The sequence below is a fragment of the Mus pahari genome, chromosome 9 (assembly GCF_900095145.1).
Source record: "Mus pahari chromosome 9, PAHARI_EIJ_v1.1, whole genome shotgun sequence".
Lineage (NCBI taxonomy): Eukaryota > Metazoa > Chordata > Mammalia > Rodentia > Muridae > Mus > Mus pahari.
This window is the reverse complement of record NC_034598.1, coordinates 18,157,370-18,179,246: the sequence shown is the minus strand read 5'-3', so window position 1 is coordinate 18,179,246 and position 21,877 is coordinate 18,157,370. Positions and strand designations below refer to the sequence as shown.

The 21,877-nt window shown below is 43.2% G+C and overlaps 1 protein-coding gene across 1 annotated transcript in view; it reads right to left on the bottom strand.

Moving 5' to 3' along the window:
• The window catches only part of Dcbld1 (discoidin, CUB and LCCL domain containing 1), a 79,399-nt gene that overhangs the window by 50,837 nt on the left and 6,685 nt on the right, over window positions 1-21,877 (bottom strand). Inside the window, exon 2 of the mRNA XM_021205180.1 lies at window positions 1,586-1,798. Within this exon, the coding sequence (XP_021060839.1) occupies window positions 1,586-1,798 (213 nt within the window). The remainder of the gene's footprint in view (window positions 1-1,585; window positions 1,799-21,877) is intronic.

Here is a 21,877-nt window from a genome sequence, read left to right as displayed (position 1 = left end):
AAAAAAAAAAAAAAAAAAAAAAAAAAAAAAAAAAAAAAAAAAAAAAAAAAAAAAAAAGAAATTAGTAAGAGTTACCCAAGGATGCGTGTGTGCATCTTAGAAAATGTGTCAGGGCTGCTTATGTCCAACACACTGAATATGCTCATTTTTATGAACACAAATCCTGTTTGTAAAGGACAAATACGACTTTATAAAGAAAACAACTTTATAAAGAGTAATAATTATCTTTTATCACTATGCCAAATCAGAATTCAGTACCCGTTTCTCAGTAAAGAACACACTTTTTTTGGGGGGGGGGGTCGAGATTTTTGTCTTTGGGCGGGGCGGTGGTGGGGCGGTGGTGGCGTGCACCTTTAGTCCCAGCACTTGGGGAGACAGAGGCAGGAGGATTTCTGTGTTCGAGGTCAGCCTGGTCTACAGAGTGAGTTGCAGGATAGCCAGGGCTATTCAGAGAAACCCTGTCTCAATTTTTTTTTTTTTTTTTGTCTTTGGCTTTCAATTATCTAACTCCAAGGTGTCTCCTGGGGTTTAGGATCAAAAGGCCACCATGATGGTGGATTAGCTACTTTGCTGCTGCTGTGATTGCTGACAGAAGCAACTTAAAGGAGAAAGGGTTCCTTTTTGCTCACAGTTGAAGCTAGCTAGTTGAAGTCTAGTGGCAGGCAGCTAGTCACACTGCATCCACCATCTGGATTAAGACAGTGATTAATGTTCACGCTTGCTTTTCTTTCTTTCTTTCTTTCTTTCTTTCTTTCTTTCTTTCTTTCTTTCTTTCTTTCTTTCTTTCTTTCTTTCTTTCTAATTCAGTGTGTAGTTTTGTGAATTTTCCCACCTCAAGGAATTTTTCATGCCCAGAAATTTGTCACCAAGGTGATTCTATATTCTGTAAAAGTTGACCATCAATATTAACCGCCAAAGATGATTATCTCAGGCATAATCAGAGTACCATAGCACAAGAAACTGAATTTCAAAGTTTTATTTAGGAAAGGTCCCTTTATGCAGTTGTCCCTTCCCCTGAAAACTGACTTAAGCCTTAGTTGAGACTCCTTCCCTCACTTCCTCTGTGTCTCTGCTCAGATGTTTGCATACTGGAAGGGCCCACCTGACCACCCCATGGACATTATCATAAACCAGGCTCCTCCAGCTATAGGACTCCTTCTTTTTCATTCTCACAACCTGTCGCATTATAAATGCAGTTGTCTTTTCCCCAGGGGTAATCTCCATGAGAGGAATTTTGTTTGTTCACAGAATATAACGGAATGTCTAAGTGTTACTCACTAAGTACTGGCCAAATAAAGGAATGTGTATGTTTTAGCCAAATGCCACATTTCTGATTCAGTTTCCAGCAAGAGAGAAACTTAAGAGAATCTTCTGAGACACACGGGGCAGACATATAATAAATATCTCCTTAATGCTTCAGCTTTCCAAGTAAGCATATCTAAGTTAGCCTGTATGCAGGTTACCCTGAGCGTTTACACAAAACCAGGGTTCTCTTACAGACCGCCAGGCTGTGAAGCTAACCCAACACACTGCCTCCCATCTCAGTTCTTCCATGCTACCAGATCCCCCTGCACCCCTTCCGTACCATACTGATCTGTTGCACTGTGGAAGAGGATATAGTCAGAGGCGCAGGTCTTGGACTCAATGTTCAAATCTCCCAACCTCAGAATAAGTGTCTTCCCCTTCGGGACTGTGATGATCTTTTCGCACACAGTGTGATTGGGGTAAGTCCCTGGATAATTCTTAGATGTCATTGTGCCACTGTCCTGAGAGGTCACTATGTGTCCGCAGCCATCACCTGGTAAAGAAGAAAGAACACAAGATGTCATTGGCTCCCACAAGAGCAAGACTCCTCTACACTCTTTGTCTTGAGTGTTTCATTTCGGGGTTTTTGTTTGTTTGTTTGTTTGTTTGTTTTCTTTGTTTGTTTTGTTTTGTTTTTCCTGAGTGAAGGAAGGGCTAAACAACAAAGCCCGAGCATGAATCACGGAATATCTCATTTCAAGATATTTCATCTTTGGTTCCTGGTTTCATCTAATAAACTCATGCTCTGACTTAGATGCAGACCTTAAGAAACACAATTTGTAGCTGGGCAGTAGTGGTGCAGGCCTTTAACCCCAGCACTTGGGAGCCAGAAGCAGGCGGATATTTGAGTTCAAGGCCAGCCTGGTCTACAGAGTGAGTTCCAGGACAGCCAGGGCTACACAGAGAAACCCTGTTTTGAAAAAAAAAAAACAAACAAAGAAAAATTTGTTTTTCTGGTTGTCTACCCTGTTCAAAAGACCCTGGCCTTTTGCCACACACTTGTCAAGCCACTCTAAAGCCAATGAATAATAATTTATAACTTACTTCAGAGTGATGCTGATGGGTGAAAGATGTTCCTGATAGAATTTATACTAATACAGATAGGATTTTGTTTAGATGCAAGTCTCTTAGCTGAGCATTCTAGCTGGATATTGTTGGGGACTTACAGTGGGCAAGTCTCTCTCTCCCCCCAATTCTCCCCCCCCACACTCTCCATGTGCTCATGGCTGGCCTCTACTTCTCTATTTCTCCACTCTCTCCCTCTCTCTGCCTTTCTCTGCCTCTACCACTCTCTTAACTCCCCTCCCCATGCCCTGAATAAACTCTATTCTATACTATGTCAGGTCGGTTGGTCATGTGGCTGGTCCCTCAAGGGGGAGGGATTGCCTCAGAATGGGTCAGCAGAGGCACCCCCTTCCCCCATACCTCACAACACATCACCCAAACATATCCCCTCCGCCCTTTATCTGTTTACAAACACATCAGGCACAAGACTACCATTGATCTGAACTGGTATTTTATAGCACATTTGTAGGGTAAATTAGGTGCTTCCCTAATGCTATGCATATTAAGGAAAATATTAGTCATTTCCTGACATATGGGTTTTGCCAGGTGCCTTTGCCTCCTGCGGGAGTGGAACTAAGACTCAGGGTACTTATCTGACTTAAAAGCAAAACTCATCTTCAAAACAGCAAAATCTTGATGGCCATGATAAGCTCTACCTGCTTGCTCTTCCAGTGTGATACAAAGGCAATATGGGGATTGATTCTAGAGCCTTCCCTTCCCTCCCCTCCCTTCCTTTCCTCAGTTAACCAACAGATTGCACCAGCTGATGTAACCAAATGCATGACCCCAGTAGCTAAGGCCTCAGGAACCAAGCCAGCTGCAAGGTGAATAGATTGCATTTGGGCTACACAACAGCTGGCGTTGTGGAGCTCAAGAGAAAAGCAATTTTAAGAGTGCTGCATAACTCCAGAGTCTATCTATCTTAGGAGCCTACAGTGGAGGCCAGAAGGAGGGCCTGACAAGCAGGTTGGTTTCAGAGGAATAACACACGAATTCGTGCCACAGAAAAATATTAGACTGTGAAGATGAAGAAAAAACCCCACCACTGAACCTGGAGGTCTAGGAAGGTAAGCTGGTGAGTAACAGAGCTACAGAAGTTTCTGAGAATGGAGTTCTCGGATGATTAACCAGATAACACACACACACTTGGGGAGTTGGGGTTGCAGGGCCATGAATTCATGGCCAACTTGAGCTATACAGTGAGTTCAAAGCCAGTGTGGGCTATAGATTATGACTGTCTCAAAACACAAAAACAAATAAAGAACAGGTATTAGAAAAAGATGAGCATCCTAGCTGGATACTATTTGGGCACTTAACAGTGGGCAAGAGTTTGAGGAGTGATGCGAATGGGAAGCTAGAGAGGAAGACCTCGGGGTTCACACAGCCACACAGGGAAGAGAGGAGGAGACAAAATAGTAGTTTTGCATCCAACTGAGTGGAAGGCTGAGGCAGCCAGGAAGGCAAACACAACGTATCATTTTGGTGGTCAGCTTTGGAGTGATTGCTAAATTTTCTGGGTTCTTGAGCAGCTGCGAGTATAAAACTGAAAATTATACTGGTGAGAGGTGTATTATACAAAGGCATATAGTAAATTGCACTTTGATGTAACATTTGAATTATTTGCCTGCTTTCAAAGGTTTTAATGGAAAACATATCAATCACATGATTTTAGATATGTAGATATTCTCACAGGTCTAGAGAAATAATTACTGTTCCTTTAAAGGGGGTCAGCACCCTAGTCCCCTACCACCCAAGACCCCCGCTACTCATTTTTATTCATTAACCTTACCTTTGTAGGTTGATTTTGAGCACCCAGAAAAGGAACAAGTGTAGGAACAAACAACCAAACATAATGAACTAAATTCAACTAAACATAAATTCAACTAAACTCGTCAGCTACGGAGAAGCAGCCTAGCCAGCTATTTGAATTCTCAAGCTTTCCATTCTGTCTAATTCCCTAAGAAGAGAAGAAAAGAGAAGAGATAGAAACATGTTTAAAGGTAACACAAGGCTGTTAGGAAGGCTCTGTGTAAAAACACTGACTCCCCAAAGTTGTCTCACACACACACAAACACACACACACATACACACACACACACACACACACACACACACACGGAGGGGACACTTCATACACACATGGAGGGGACACTTCATACACACATAACAGGAAGTTCTTAAATAATAAAAATAAAAGGAAGAAAATACCGTTTTTACAGACATCTACTGATTTATGTAGGGGTGAAATGACATGCACTCTGAATGAAAAGATGGATGTTGTGACTTGCTGGGAAGCTCACACAGCGCTGAAAGAAGTGATCAAAGTGACAGGGATGGAGCTCAGTGGTACAGTGCTTGTCTCTTGGCTCTGAGCTCAATCCCCACCACACTTTAACAGATAAAGTCAATGTTTAAGGAAACCAATAAAATCAAAGTTTTATGATTAAATTTCACAGAAGTGTTGGGGAGTTGATCTCCCAGGGAGAGAGCTGAGGCAGGCTTGAGTAGTGATGACAGCCAGAATGAACTGCCACCTGCCTAACTTCAAAGCAGACAGGGGAAAAAAGAGTGAGGACGCATTACCGCAGGGCATCTGTCTGCTCTTCAAAAACATCTGAAAGGAAATGTTTATCTTTTCCTTCCTTTGAACTGGAACTTAATTGCCAAAGCACAGGATGACCCCAGACAGAAACTGCCTTCCCACTACACAATATTTATCTCATGGTGGTCCCTTTACTATAGGCCTAATGTCTGACTAAGCTGCTGCACTGGGAAAACGACCAGCCATTCCCTTAGAACAAATTACAAAATAAAACTGACTGGGGCTGGAAGTTCAAGGCCAGCCACAGCTACCTAACAAGTTTAAGCCAGCCTGGGCTTGAAAATAGAAGATGGAGAAGAGAGATGCTGGAGATGAGGTGAGAAAGGGAGTTGGGAGCAGATATGAGCAAAGAATAAACAAAAAATATCCTTTATCTTTTTTTTTTTTTTTTGCTCTTCCTGATCATGGCTAAAAGAAGGCCCCAAACAAACAAACAAACAAACAACAAGACCCAGCATGTAAGGACCCTAGCTCCTGTAGCCGACTCCATTGCTGAGTGTACCCTGTACCAGCACAGGGACAGGGCCATTACAAAGTTCATGGTTGGAACATAGAGGGCGCAGCCCCACTGCAGCAGCCTTCATTATGTCACATAGCAGGATGGTCTCCAAAGACCAAACACCTTTGAAGACTTAGACCTGCTGGTGGTAGCCCACAACTGCCACCACAGCCCATGAAAAGAGCTGGTTACCTATGGCTGGAAGAATCATATTCTGGAAAAAACAAGATAAAATAAAAATTACACTCAATGAAAAAAAAAAAGTCACGGCTGGGTGTAGGTGCCATATACCTTTAATCCCAGCACTGGGAGGCAGAGACAGCTGGAGTTCTGTGTGAATTTGGGGCAAGCCTGGTCTACATTTGCATTCCAGTCAGCCAGGGCTATATATATATAGAGAGAGAGACCCTATCTCAAAATAAAAATAAGTAAAAATTATTTATTTATTCACTTGTGGATATGTGCTTGCCACAGGACATATATGGTGATCAGAAAACAGTTCTCGGTAGTCAGGTTTCTCCCTCCACCACGTAGGTTCCAGGAATTAAATTTAGGCTGTCAGTCTCGGTGGCAGGCTCCTGTACTTGGCCAAGTTATTTCATTAGAACTCTCAAAGTGAGCCGGGCGTGGTGGCGCAAGCCTTTAATCCCAGCACTCAGGAGGCAGAGGCAGGCGGATTTCTGTGTTCAAGGCCAGCCTGGTCTACAGAGTGAGTTCCAGGACAGCCAGGGCTACACAGAGAAACCCTGTCTCGAAAAAACATAAATTAATTAATTAATTAACATTAAAAAAGAAGAGTTAAGGGCTGACAAGAGAGCTGGTATGTAAAGGCGTCTACCTTACTGTCAAGACTGAAATTTGACCATGGGAGAGAACCAATTCCTTCAAGTTATCCTCTCACCTTCAAAGAACCATCAGAATTCAGGAAGTGGAAGGAAGAGGACCAGGAGTTCTAGGTCAATAGGTCACCCTTGGCTATATACTGAGTTTGGGGGAGTCCTTGTCATAAAAGTGTGTGTGTGTGTGTGTGTGTGTGTGTGTGTATACAATATGTAATATGATTGTATGGCATAAGTTTCCAAGAATTTTTAGCTTATTTATTATACATTTATCTTCTTACATTTTTTACAATAACTTATATTTATTGATTGATGGTCCATGCTCACATGGCATGGCACATGTTGTGGTACTGAGACCACAGAACAACTTTAGGGAGTTCTGTCCTTCTACCATTTGGAATCCGAGACTCAAACTCACATCACTACACTTAGCAGCCTTTATCTACTGAGCCACCTCATTGGAACCTCATCTATTTTAATGTGAACACAACTAAATCAGGAGAGTAATATAAAAAGACCAAATTCAACTGATTTCCTTGTAAGAGTTAAGTCTACTTTAGCATGAACCGAATAGTATAGGTGACAAAAATCTCTCCACAAACCAGTAAGCTCAGATGTCATTAAAAGTTCATGCCACAGCTAGGAAGGATGACGCTCTCTTGCTTCAAGGCGTTCATCGTCACCAGTTCATAGTAATTTTTCTTTTGAGTCAGAGTTTTACACATCTTACACTAAACCTGAGCTCACTGTAGAGCCGAGGATGGTCTTGAACTTATCATCCTCCTGCCTCTACCTCCTCCCAGTGCTGGGATTATAGGTGTGCACCCAATGCCTGGCACGGAACGCAGGACTTTGTGCATGCTAGGTAAGCCTGCTGCCAACCCAACTGCACCAGCCTTATTCAGTAATGCTTGAGTAAAGCTGTGAGTTCAGAGCCATAGATACAGACTTAACATCTCTCTCTCCTCCCCAGGGCTAAGAGCAGTGGACAGAACCTTTCCTCATCAACGCTAGCTATTCAGGAAGAAGTATTTTCTAAATTAAGCTGAATCCTAGACCCTTGTCTACAGGAACAATCCTTTTATTTAGTCTATTCTAGTTCCTCCCCACAGGAAAGGAAGACGGTAACTTCCTTAAACAGCTTCTTCCCTTTGGGTAAGAAGCAAGTTTCACAAACAGAAAAGCAAATCAGGAGACACCTGTGGAACAGATCTACAATACTAAAAAAAGGGAAGGAGGCAGGATTAAGAAGAAAACTTGGTGGCTAGGGAGATAACTCAATCAATGTAGAGCTTGCTGTGCGACCACACAAGGCCCTGAGTTCAGATTCCCTGCACCCAGCTAAAAGCTGGCTATGGTAGCTCTTATCTGCAATCCCAGTGGTGGGTGGATCCCCAGACTCTAATGGTGCCTCAGCGGTTCTCAACCTTCCCAATGCGGTGACCCCTTAACTCAGTTCCTTATGTTTTGGTGACCCCCCCCAACCATAAAACTATTTTCTTTGCTACTTCATAATTATAACTTTGTTGCTGTTATGAATCATAATGTAAATATCTGTGTTTTCCAATGGTCATAGATGACCCACTACCCCCTCCTCCCAAAGGGTAGCAACCCACAGGTTGAGAACTGCTGAATGGATGAGCTGCAAGTTCAGTGAGAGAACCAGTCTCACACAACCAGGGGGCTGGCACTGTACCCTTGTCAAAAGCCCATGAACAGAGAATCATAAGCCTAAGCCTTCAGGCAAGGGTAAGAGGGTCGGCGAACACTACTGACACTCGGCTAAATCGACAGCTTGTCAAACTGCTTTCTCAATGCTTAGATGCATGCTGCTCCCAGCTTTGGTAACAGAGGCCTCTTTTTTGCAGTGGGCAGTGTCTAAAGTGCTGAGAATAAGTGATTGTTTCATGCGCACTCAGAAAGGATCATCTATATCACTACCCCCAGGGCTCAGGGAACAAAGTAAAAGAGGGAGAGGAAAGAATATAAGAGCTGGAGGATGGCCAGGAATTCTGGAAAAGGCTGTTTCTGGGCAGGACATGGCTGTTAACAGTCATGAACTCACAACATCTCTGATTACCTGTTGTGGTTGTTTGAATGGGTTTGACCTCCATAGATTGATGTGTTTGAACCCTTGCCCATAGAGAGAGGCACTATTAGGAGGTGTGGCCTTATTGGAAGAAGTGTGTTACTGAATAGTCCGGCTCCGCCCAGAGTGGATGAGAGTCGCCTCCTGGCTGCTTTCTAATACAGATGTGGAACTCTGCCCTCTCCAGCACCACGCTGGCCTGTGTGTGGCCATGCTTCCCACATGATGACAATGGACTAAACCTCTGAAACTGTAAGCCAGCTCCAATTCAATGTTGCCCTTTAGAAGAGTTGCCATGGTCATGATGTCTCTTCACAGGAATAAAACTCAAACTGAGTCAGAAGTCAAGTTCTACACAAGATGGAGTTAATCAGCATTCCAGTATGGATAGGGAAGGGGCTTGTGAGGCCCCTTGGGTAAGGCCCCCCGGAAAAGGATGGCTGCTAGGGGAAGGGAGCCATTTTTCTTCAGTGCTATCGCCACTGGTAAGAAGCCTATATATAGTGCACTATGTAACGCCCCTCCATACACATGCACTTATGCAAGCTACTCCAATTAAACTTAGTGGGACACACACACACACAAAACACACACACACACACAACACACACATATGCACATGCACATGCACATGGAGTGAGAAATAAAAAGGGGGGATTCCAGAAAGCAGGAGAAAGATAAAAGAGGGTAATGGGGACCAATACAATCAAAGTAAATGTAAAAAGTTGTCAAGAAATAAGTAAATGAATATATATCTTAACAACAGGTGGAAGCATGACATAGACATTTAGTTTCCACAAATACATGCACATAAGTGCACATGCATTCATATGCACACACATGAACATACACTTCACATATAGGCAGAGAAAGCTTTTTATGGATTTGCACTTGTGGAAGAATTATTCGGGTAATGGAGAGTGAATCTTGCACAAATATTTTCAGATTGATTATTTAGTAGTCCCTAGACTAAAACCAGAAGCCTATTTGATTATGACCCATATAGATTTGTCACAGCCCAGGTACACACACACACACATGTACATAAACCATACAACAAACTTTATCGATCCAATTCTTCCAGTAGATGTAACCCGCTGTCCTGCTTCCCACTTGATTCCACTTGGCAACTCACTAAAAGCATACTGGCTTTGGCTCCTGAACCTGCATTACTGATGAGTGCCAACCAGTAATTTGGGAAAGAGTGCTCAGAAATACTCTGAGACTGAAACCACGTCTAGAGACATGAGTTCATTATGGCTCCATCTGGACTCCTCTAATATTCAAGTTACGACAGGTCTCCTCATACACAATCACCCACATGTGGGTGTGAGAAAATGGCTTCCCACATCTGAGATCAAACGAGCTCTTGACGGCTGCAATCTTTTCAACCACAAAAGCAAGCTTGCAATCATTACCACGTTCTTTGTGTGGGGGTGAGGCGGGCAGATTCCCAAGGTATCACGAATTCTGCTGTGAGCCAGACTCTTATAAGCATTGCTGCTGTCCAACTGTGCTCAACTATGCTTTGTGCCCTGCCAGGAGAAATGGAGAAACAAGACTGGCAAGAACCATAGTGCTTCTCAACCTATGGGCTGGTACCCATCAGAGGCGGTTGACTGACCCTTCCTCACAGGTTGCCTGAGACCATTGGAAAACACAGATATTTACATTATGATTCATAACAGTAACAAAATTACAGTTATGAAGTAGCGATGAAAAGCATTTTATGGCTAGGGGTCACCAAGGCATGAGGAACTACATTAAGGGGTTGCAGCATGAGGAAGGTTGAGAACCACTGGCTTAGCAGGTGAAGGTGCTTGAGACAAAATTGTGATGAGCTGAGGCTAATGCTCAGAACTCAGGTAACAATGGAAGGACAAGACTCCACAAAGTTGTCTTCTGATAGCCGCAAACCTGTGGATGGCAGGACACACCCCTCTCTGGCAATAACGATAAACTTAAAATCTTTTTTAAATTTTTTTTATTTTTATTTTTTTTTAAGAATTGGAAGAACAAAGGCAGAAGTGCTTAAGTGGCCACATGGAAATAAAAAAGTAAACCAAAAGTTGTGACCATAAAACAGAATGGGTTACCCAGTCTTTAGTTTTTCTGAGCAGAAATGGGTGCTATTATTACTATACTGAAAGCTATCACAGCTATTGGCTAGAAAACCTGTGACCGAGTTCTTCTGAACTGCTTGGTAAGTCTCTCTGAGGCAGTCATACTAACTAGTTTTGTTTCAGCAGCTTAAAAACATTTGAATAAACGGGATTCATCAAGTGTCCCCTCTGTGGCTACTGCCCTCCAACAGTGCTTAGCTCCCAGTCCTTTGGAAGTGTCTTACCCTCCTTTCCAGGGTGAACCCAAATCCAATGAGTTCTTTTTTTTTTTTTTTTTTTTTTTGGTTTTTTGAGACAGGGTTTCTCTGTGTAGCCCTGGCTGTCCTGGAACTCACTTTGTAGAACAGGCTAGCCTCGAACTCAGAAATCCGCCTGCCTCTGCCTCCCGAGTGCTGGGATTAAAGGCATGCGCCACCACACCCGGCGCAATGAGTTCTTGATGCAGGAGTATAAAGATTTGGCCACAACTGGAGACAACTTCATATGGCTATCCCAGCTGCAAAATTCCCCTGGGGTCAGTCACAGCATGGCCAAACTTCTTCCCAATCCTTCCCAGGAAAGCCAAAATCATGGTTTCACAAATTCCTTATGCTAAGCTTACATCGGCTTCCCAGTGGTGGTTGCCTCTCTCCTCATATTTACATTTTAGAAACTTAGGCCCTAGTTCACTGCTGCTGAGAGTCTGCTGTAAGACCTTAAGAGCGGGTTGCTAATGAACACAGGGTCCTCGTAGGGTTGAATTTGGTTGTCTTCTCTCTAGGAAGCTCTAGGACTCTTATCTTCTACCACAGGCCCAAATGGCCCTTCAGTCTTGGGCTTTTTGCATGCTACAGAGTGGTAAGTGAAAGCAGTTTGTTTTCTTTATGTGTTAAAAACATGGGGGAAGAGGAGGGGCTGAAGGGGCTGGAAATGGAGCCCGGCTGGTAGAGAGTTTGCCTAGGCGTGAAGTCCTAGGTTCTCTCTCCAGCACTACATAAAACAAACAAATGGACAAACACACCAAAGCCAGTATCTGTGTCAAATGCCTGTAGTCCTGGCACACCTGTGGTTACACGGTGAGCTTGAGGCCTGCCTGTGCCACACCACACTGTCCCAACAGGAAAACAAGCAAAAAAATTAAAATATCTCCCCACAGAAAAGACCAAAACCAAACTGCATCGATGGAAAGTTTCACTGGACATAGACCATCCAAAAACAAGCAAGGCACTTCCAGGCCCATCAAGCACTCCCAACCGCCATCCGTGCGTGGTCTACATTTCTGATATTTAAAGAGCTTTGAGTTGTACATCACACCCTTAAAACCCAATTCACTACTATTCTTTAATGTGCTACAAATAAAACCAGCAGCAACTCCAGCTCTGGTCAGTCTCTAGTCTCTACACCTGAAGTTAAAGGCGATTGTTGTGGGGGTGGAGAACTGTCTTTGTAGTTCCCATTTGGTTACCTTCTTAACACACAAAGAACTTTGTCTAAAAGAAAAATTATGGGCTGGAGAGATAGATGGCTCAGCAGTTAAGAGCACTGACTGCTCTTCCGAAGGTCCTAAGTTCAAATCCCAGCAACCACATGGTGGCTCACAACCATCCATTATGAGATCTGATGCCCTCTTCTGGGGTGTCTGAAGACAGCTACAGTGTACTTACATATAATAAATAAATAAATAAACCTTTTTTTAAAAAAAGAAAAATTATATCAGATGGCATACCCACAGCCTACTCCTAAAAGTAATTCTTTTATAAAATTTTAAAAATATTGAGCTGGAGAGATGGCTCAGAGGTTGAGAACACTCACTGCTCTTCCAGAGGACCTGGGTTTAATTCCCAGCCCCCACATAGCAGTTCACAACTGTTTATAACTCCAGATCCAGGGGAATCTGACACCTCACACGGAGATACAGGCAAAATATCAATGTGCGTTTTATATATTAAATACATACTTTTAAAAGAATTTCAAAATATTATTATTGTGTGTGTATGTGTGCATGCTCAAATGTTTTGGGAGACAGAGCATGTCATGGTGTGTGTGTACAGAGCAGAGGACAAACTCAGTGGAGTTGACTCCATCCATCCACAGTTTATACCGTTTCAGGTTGCCAGGATTGGCTGCAAGCATCATTTACTCACAGAGTCATCTCCCTGGCCCATTAATTTTTAAAAATTTCTTTTGTTTTATGAGATTACAATATAATTACATTATTTCCCTTTTCTCTTTCTTTCTTTCTTTCTTTCTTTCTTTCTTTCTTTCTTTCTTTCTTTCTTTCTTTCTTTCTTTCTTTCTTTCTTTCTTTCTTTCTTTCTTTCTTTCTTTCTTTCTTTCTTTCTTTCTTTCTTTCTTTCTTTCTTTTTTTACCACAGGGTTTCTCTGTGTAGCCCCGGCTGTCCTGGAACTCACTCTGTAGACCAGGCTGGCCTCGAACTCAGAAATCCGCCTGCCTCTGCCTCCCAAGTGCTGGGATTAAAGGCATGTACCACCACTGTCCGGCTCATTTCCCTTTTCTACCTCTAAACCCTCCCACTGCTCCCTTTGTGTAGGGTTGAGGCCCCCTAAGCTCTCCCTACCAGTGTTAGCATGTTTATTTGTGTCCCTGTTCAGCTCAAGTTTAGGCAGCCATGTTATGGATGCCTCTGATTCATTTTTAAAGCAACAACTGCCTTTGTTTATTATAAAGGTGATAAAATCTAACACCTCAGGGAGCTTGCCTTTTTTTTTTAAAGGCAAACAAATACATGTGTCTCAAATCTCATGCTAAGTAGTTTAACTTAAAATACCCGGGCAATTATTTGCATTAAATTTACCATTAATGAGTAAAAATAAAAATCATATTTTCAAGAAAAAAATTACAAAATATCTTTATTACAGCATATCCAAGAAGCTTGCTTAGTGTCATTAAATCAGTAGCATCCGCTAACCAATGCCAGGCTGGGGTGGTGACTTTACACAGGGGAGAGCAGAGGAAAACACAAATGACTTGATGTCTTTGATTGCATTGATCAACACCAGAATGCCAACAAGTGCGACTACCGTTCCATGTATTTTCTCATTGAAAATGCAAGTTGGGTGTGGTGATGCTTGTCTGTAATTAACCCCAGCACTTGGCAGGCAGAGACAAGAGAACTTAAGGCCAGCCTGGTCTACAGAGCGAGTTCCAGCACAGCCAGAGATACACAGAAAAACACTGTAGAAGCAACACCCCCCCCCCTCAACACACACACACAAAGAAAATGCTTTTTTTTTTTTTTTTTTTCATATAGTACATTCTGATCATGGTTTCCTCTCCCTCCTCTTTTTCCAGTACGACTGGCAAACATTTCTAACTTCTTTAATTACTTCCACATCCTTGAAAGGAGACAGAGCTCAGGGATTATAACTCTGCCTGATGCTGACCAGGGTGCCTTAGGGGACTTTGTGCAATACACCTATCTAAGTTCCCTCTTGCTCAGCTATAGTATAGGGACAGGATGGTACCCATGTCACAGGATCACCAGGAGTATTAAGACACAGGCACAGGGTTAGGAGTGATGACAGAATCGAAAAGTCCAGCTGTGGAGGGCAGAGCCACTTGGTATGGAATCCAAGGTTGTTCTCTTCATAGCCTCTAACCAACTAACAAAACAAAGAACAGAGGCCAATAACACATTAAGGAATTCAGCTGGGCATGGGACTAGAGAGAAAGGTGACTACGCAGTTAAAAGCACTTGCTGCTCTTCTAGAGGACCCCAGTTTAGTTTCTGTACCCATATCAGATGGCTCACAAGCAACTCCAGTTCCAGAAGATCCGCTACATCTTCCTGCCTCCACAGCCACCACACACACACACACACACACACACACACACACACACACACACACACACAGACAAAATACATGTAAGTAAAGGTATTTAAAATACATCTTTAAATTAAAAACAAAAAAACAAAATAGCTGGGCCTGTCTGGTGGCACATGCCTGCAATCCCAGCACTCAGAAGACTGGGGTCACTGTTCAGTTCAAGGCCAGACTAGATGCCACCTCAAAGGAACAAAAACAGCCCCCCCCCCCAACATTACATTTATTTATTTATTTGTAAGCACACATGGAAGCCAGAAGACAACTCGTGGGAGCCCTCCATCCACCGTGTGAATTCCAAGGATTTAACCCAGTGAGCCAGTGTGATTAAAGGGCCAGTGTGGAGAAGTGAACTTTTGGTCTTTAAGAGTTCTAAAAGTGATAAAAATTGAACTATGTGTGTTGGTATCAGGACCTCCAAAACCTGTGACATCACATAGGCAGGACCTGCAGACCTGTTGCCAAGGCAACAGCTACCATATTCCCAGAATCCACTTGGCTCACCTCCCATATTTACCTGTGTTATGTCATCACCCATATATAAAGAAAGGCCCCCTGATCTATCTCTCTCTTCCCCTCTTCTCTTTCCACCCTCACCTTGCCCCCCTCTCTCCCAATAAACCTCTTACACATAGAACTGCTTTGGCCTGGTGTGCTATGTTTAAATGGGAGCCGCTATACTAACACATCAATGTGATGTGACATTCAAAAGCAAGACTTTTCCCACTGATGTTACTAAGTTACACGTCTTTGGAAACATTAGCCAAAGTTAAAAAAGTAATAAAGTGAGCCGGGCGTGGTGGCACATGTCTTTAATCCCAGCACTCAGGAGGCAGAGGCAGGTGGATTTCTGAGTTCGAGGCCAGCCTGGTCTACAGAGTGAGTTCCAGGACAGCCAGGGCTAAACAGAGAAACCCCGTCTCGAAAAACCAAAAAAAAAAAAAAAGTAATGAAGTGCTAGAAGTTTCTTAGTTTTATGGATGAAATCAAAAGGAAAAAACTTTTGTATAGCCACCCCCCCCCAAAAAAAACCCAAACCCTCTAAGGCAACTTGTATGAAATACTTATTTTTTATCTTATGTATATGAATGTTTGCTTGCTTGCATGTATGTACATGCACCACATCTATTCCTGGTGCTGGTAGAGTCCAGAAGACACTGCATAGCCTCTCAGAATAAAAAAGTCAAGGAAAAGTGGCAGCTAATTTTACTAATAATACAGATCATACAAGCTGGGAGTGGTGGCACACACTCTTAATCCCAGCACTCGGGAGGCAGAGGCAGGTGGATTTCTGAGTTCAAGGCCAGCCTGAAAAACAACTGGAGGAGGAGGAGGAGGAGGAGGAGGAGGAAAGCAGGCAGGCAGGCAGGCAGGCAAGCAAGCAGCATATAAGCAAGCTGGGGATGTGGCTTAGTGGGCATAGTGATGCATGCAGAAGCCCCTGGGTCAGTCCCCAAAACTCAATAATTGGGTATGGTGGACAGGGACTCACATATACAATCTCAGCTCTTGAATCAATAATATTAGGATGTCTAGGTTCCAGACTATGTTGGCTATGTAGTGAGTTCCAGATTTCTGGATGCATGAGATCCTACATCCCAAGATAAGCAAATAAATAACTAAATGGGGGGGGGTGTCTCTAGAACATGCTTTATTTTTCCTTTTTATTATTAACTGTGCCTATAGGTGGGTGAAGGTCAAAGGAAAATTTGTGGGGATCGGCTCTGCTCTTCTACCATGTAGGTCCCAGGTATTTAGTTGCTCAGACTTGGTAGCAAGTACCCACTTTTTGGCTCACAGCTCAAGAATATGTATGCTTTCTAATGTTGATTTTTATACTAAATAATATAACAAAAAGTGTTCCAGTGACTTTTACTGTTGAATTTAAGTATCCAGATATTACCAAGTACAGAGCTACTCTGGATTACAGAGGTTGTAAGTGTCCATATTTATCTTTCGCACATGCAAGTGATTTTCATTTTGTATTTATAGTTTTCAAAAACTAAATAAGGAAGGTGGGTGCAGTGCTGAGAGCTGCAACTCCATCCAGAACTTGAGGGCTGTCTTAGGGTTTGATTGCTGTGAAGAGACACCATGACCAAGGCAACTCTTATAATAGAGAACACTTCATTGGGGCTGATTTAGACTTTCAGAGGTTTAATCCATTACTATGAGGGTGGGAAGCATGGCAGCATGCAGGCAGACATGCTGCTGAAGAAGGAGCTTTGAGAGTTCTATATTCTGATCCACAGGCTGCAGAAGGGAGACTGGGCATAGCTTGAGCAGAGGGAATCCAAAGCCTTCAGTAACACGTTTACTCCAATAAGGCCACAGCGCCTCATAGTGCCACTCCCCATGGGCCAAGCATTCAATCACATGAGAGCCATATCTATTCAAACACACATAACAGCACAAGATATACAGGATTACTTTACCAAAACATGAGGAAGGAGCATTGTGAGCACCCTCTTTCAATTACATCTTCAACAGCCTCCTGTTTGCAATGCTTTCCATCACTGCTTGCCTATCCTGAAAGTTGCTCTGTAAACCAGGCTGACCTTGACCTCAGAGATCGGCTGGCCTTCCGAGTGCTGGGGATTAAAGGCGTGTATCACCACACCCTGACCTCAACTGTTCTTTAATTCCTTTTTAATGGAAGGAATCTTAGCTGGGCAGGGTCTTTCCTGGAGGTCACCACTCCCTTTATTCTATTTCTTAAGCTATTTATCTCCTTGAACAAAGCACCATTCCACTTTTGGGCGCCCCCTTTCTTCTCAATCTATATTTTGTACTTTTCCTTGCTCAGTTTGCTCCTTTTCATCAAAACGCTTTTCATAAAAGTGAACAGTAGTAACCGCACAACAGCGTCTATAGTAGGCTATTTAGAGATTTCCTTTGCTAATGGAGATAACCTAAATCTCTTCACTTTAGCCTCAGGCACACTTCAAACAAGGACAAAAAGCAGCCACATTCTTCACCAGACTATCACAAGAACATTCTCTAAGCCACGTACTAAAATTCTTTTCCTCTGGAACCTCTCGAGTCAGGTCCCCACAGTTCAAAACACCCTCAGCATCACTGTCTTCCATGATTCTACTAGTGTAGCCCACATCACTGTCTTCCATGATTCTACTAGTGTAGCCCATTAGGCAATGCTTAAAGCATTCCACTGCTTTCCTAACCCAAAGCACCCAAATGCACACTCCTCCAAACAAAAGCACGGTCAGACCTGTCACGACGCCACCCCAGTCCCTGGTACCCACTTAGCTACAGTCTCATTACTGTGAAAAGACACCATGACCAAGGCATATCTTATAGAGGAGAACATTTAACTGGGACTGGCTAAGTTCTCTGGGGAGGTTCACTTCACTATTATCATGGTGAGAATTATGGGGGTATGTAGGTAGACATGGTGCTGAAGGAACTGAGAGTTCTACATCCTTACCTGAAAGCAGGAGAAGAGGACTGAGTGCCACACGGGGTGTAGCTTGAGCACAGGACCTCAAAGCCCATCCCCACAGTGACACACTTCCTCCAACAAGGCCACACTTCCAACTAATACCAGTCCCTATAGGCCAAGCATCAAACACATTGAGTCTACAGGGTCCGTGCCTATTCAAAACCATCACAGTCCATGTAGACACAGGAGGACCAGGGGCTCATGGCCATCTTCAGTTATATAGTAAATTAAAGTTCAGCCTGGACTACATGAGACGCTGTGTCAAAAAACTATGTTGGGCCATTGAGATGGCTCAGGGGGTGCAGGTGCTTTGCTGGGCAACTCTGATCTCTGGCTCTTTGGTACCCATGAAAGGAGGAAGGAGAGAAACAATTTCACAAAGCTGTCATCTGTCCTCCTTCCCACCTCCCCTTCCCAACAATAAAAAATAAATAAAATTTTGGAACAGCAACAAAATCAGTAAGAACAAAAAGAGAAACGGTGGGGGGAGGGGAGGGGGACAATCACAAAAAGAATAGTGTAGGAGCCCTTGCCAAGAACCAGAATTTACCATGTAAATTCTAAAAGATGACAGACAGAATAGTCTAAGGACTCTATGCTATAAGTCATTTTAATTGTGACAAATCCTGTTGCTAGACGATGATGGTTCACTTCATATGCATACACATACAACAAGTAATATATCAAATATTCAAGTATACACTCCATAATCTAAAGACTACTTCCAACAAAGGCCCCAAATCCCTCTTTACCACAGATCCCTCCCATTGCCAGTATTTGGTGTGTGAGGTAGCTGAAGCTTTGACCAGCATAACTGAGCCCATGTGACTGACAGAATATGAACCTAGTCTGACTCCAAGACCACAGAACAGAATCACTGTACCTTGCAGCCACCTTTGCCTAAACCACCTAAGATAACTGTGAGTAACCGGAGAGAGGTTTGTGAGGCTGTCTAGGCCCCCAGTCACGGATTCAAGTTCATGTCACTTTTTGTCATTTGCCGTTGCATTCTTGTGTCTTAAAATGGACACGAGCAGCCTGGCCTGCAGCCCACACCCACCATCTCAGCACCTGGGAGGCTTAGGGAAAAGGATTGTCATTTAAGTTTGTGGATAATCTAGACTACATACTAAATTCTACCCTAGCCTGGGCTACACTGTGAGGCTGGAGCTCAAACCAGAACAAACCCAAATCAAACCAAACCAGACAGACAAAAAAAAAAAAAAACAAAACCTGTGGAGAAAATAGTCATGTTTAATTCAGGTTTCTTATCAAAATTACATGAGAAATTATTACCCTTCCTTTTTAATTATTCAAGTCCTCTTTACTAGATGAGTCAGGAAATTGTCTACTTCACCTCCAACAGAGGTCCTTCACTTTGCTTCCAATCATGTGGTCCCTGAAAGGTGCTCTGAAATGGTGGGCTTGTGGGTTGGAGCACTATCCCTCAAGCTTCACCCCGACAGTCACCTGGAGAGCCTGCTAAAGCTCAGAATTTGGAAATTTTACATTTTGAAACATTCTTTGTAAGAATCATCCTGCTAGGGCAGTGGTGGTGCATGCCTTTAATCCCAGCACTTGGGAGGCAGAGTCAGGTGGATTTCTGAGTTTGAGGCCAGCCTGGTCTACAGAGTGAGTTCCAGGACAGCCAGGGCTACACAGAGAAACCCTGTCTTGAAAACAAAACAAAACAAAACAAAAAAAAAAAATATTTGAATTACTAGTCTGGGGTAGCTTTATCCTCAATTTCTATCTCTAAACTTGGAACACAGTATTGTCGACTTGCTAATACTCATTTTGACTCTGAATATGTGATGTGTAAATCAACAAAGCACAAACACCAGGATCTAAGGTGCAGAGCCACTCTGCTACCCATGAATGTCAATTATGGAAAGAAAGGATGTGAATGTTTGTCCGAGCAGACATAAATAACGTGTATAGGGAAAGCAATCGGTGTTGACTGGCCAGAGAACAGCATATCAGTGGGGGGGTACAGAGAATCTAGTGGGGTATAAAGCCCAAGGCTCAAGAGGAAAATAAGCCTTACAACACATTCCTGAGAATGTGCTGTCATTCCACAGTCCCGAAAACTGCATGGCCTTTGTGTATTCTGTAATCTGAATTTATCACAGTGTCACAGGAGCAAATGGCTAGCTAGCTATTAATTAGGATTTTCAAGAGTCAAATGTGATTACCCCTAAGAGAATGCCAAGACCGTTCACTTAAAGCTTGGTTACACAAATTACTCTCTGGCATCGGGTTCCTCCAAAACTTCTTTAGGCGGCTCTCCCCTGGGCACAAGCATACAATGGCTTCCTTGTGTGAGTAGGGACCATGTGAAGGCATTTGGGATTGTTAGCAATGTCCCTGCATCCCATTTTACACACACAAAGTACATATGCCCAAGATAAAGGACTCTATCTTTCTAAATCTCAGTTCCTTTTATTGCTTTCAAAATTACTGTAATTGGATTAGATTGAAAACCAAAAAAAAAAAAACAAAAAAACAAAAAAACAAAAAACAAAAAAAAAACCAAATAAACAAAAAACAAAAACAGCTTTGAATCAGAATGCAGAGGGATGCACACCTGTAATGTGAGCACTCAGAAGGCTACACAACCGTGGCAGGTTGAAGGCCAGTGAGGACTACAGAGCAGACCCCATTTCAAAATAACAAAAAGAGCCAGCCTGGAGAAACATGCTGGAAACCCTGGCACTGAGGTGGAAGCAAGAAAATCAAGACTTAGGGTCACCCATGACCACATGACCAATTCAAGGCCAGCCTGAGATACACTGGGGCTCTATTAAAAAGGCTATTCATTTTTATTGTTCTTCATAAAGATTTTTTTATTTGTATTTTGTTTCCACCTAATATTGAACAAAAGTGAACACCAGACAATGCACCTCCATGGGTAATGTCACTAAGGCCTAGTTATTACCCTCACATGACCTCACATGTGCACACATCTATGGCTCTCGGGGGAGCCACCAGTTCACCTGCCTTATTGCCAGAGTGGCAAGAGCCTAATTCATAGCAGCTCTCCCACTGTTGCCTAAAAGACGGCTCTGAAACCTCAGAATGGCCAGAGCTGAACTTTGCTATTTTCTTGAAAACAGACATGGTTGTTGTGGAATGGATCTGCAGTGTTTATCAAAGCTGGCTGTTGGAGGCTTGGTCACCAGTGCAGCAGAATTGGAGATGAGCTTCTGTGAACGGCTTAGAAGGTAAGGGCTCTGGCCTCACCAATGGATTGATCCGTGAGAGAATTCATAGATTAATGATCTACTGGAAATGACAGGAACTTTATGAGATGAGGTCTGAAGGACGCAGGTTCCTGGGCCTTGCTTTCACAGGGTGTATGGTGCCCCTGGTCCCTTGTTCCTTTGTTTCTGCTTCCTGACTGCACTGTAAGCATGTCTGCTTCACCACATAATCCTAAATTCTGCCTTGTTACAAGCCCATAAAACTACCCAGTGGGTTAACCTTAGACTGAAACATTTAAAACCACGAGTCAAAGTCAATCTTCCTCATTCAAGTTCTTCCTCCTGTCTCCTGCTGGAGTGGTGGAGGGCTGGCACACAAGTGTTTCCTAAGGCTGCACAAATAGCACCATATACTAACTAACGCTGTTGAAAATACCTTTGTGAGTTTCATTCGTTCCCTCTTCCTTCCAAACCTCAGCTGTGGTAGATAAACTGCCCCAGCCAGGCACTGACTCAGGAAATAGTTATCTAGAGCCGTCGTTATCTGCCAGAGTCTGTACCAGGTACTGTAGTAAAATACTCAGGCTTGGACTCATGAATTTGAGTGACTTCTCCAGCCAGTCCTTTACCCCTGGACAACTCAGCCTCTTCAATCTTCACTCCCCCTTAAAAGAAATCACAAGTCTTGCTTGGGCCTGGATTCAGTGTACCAGGCCCCAGGGGTTCAACTTCATTTCTATTCTGAATTATACACACACACACACACACACACACACACACACACAAACACACACCCATCAAATAAATGTCCCCTGCCACACAAGACACGCAACTACATAGTTTTTACCATATACAACACAAGAAATT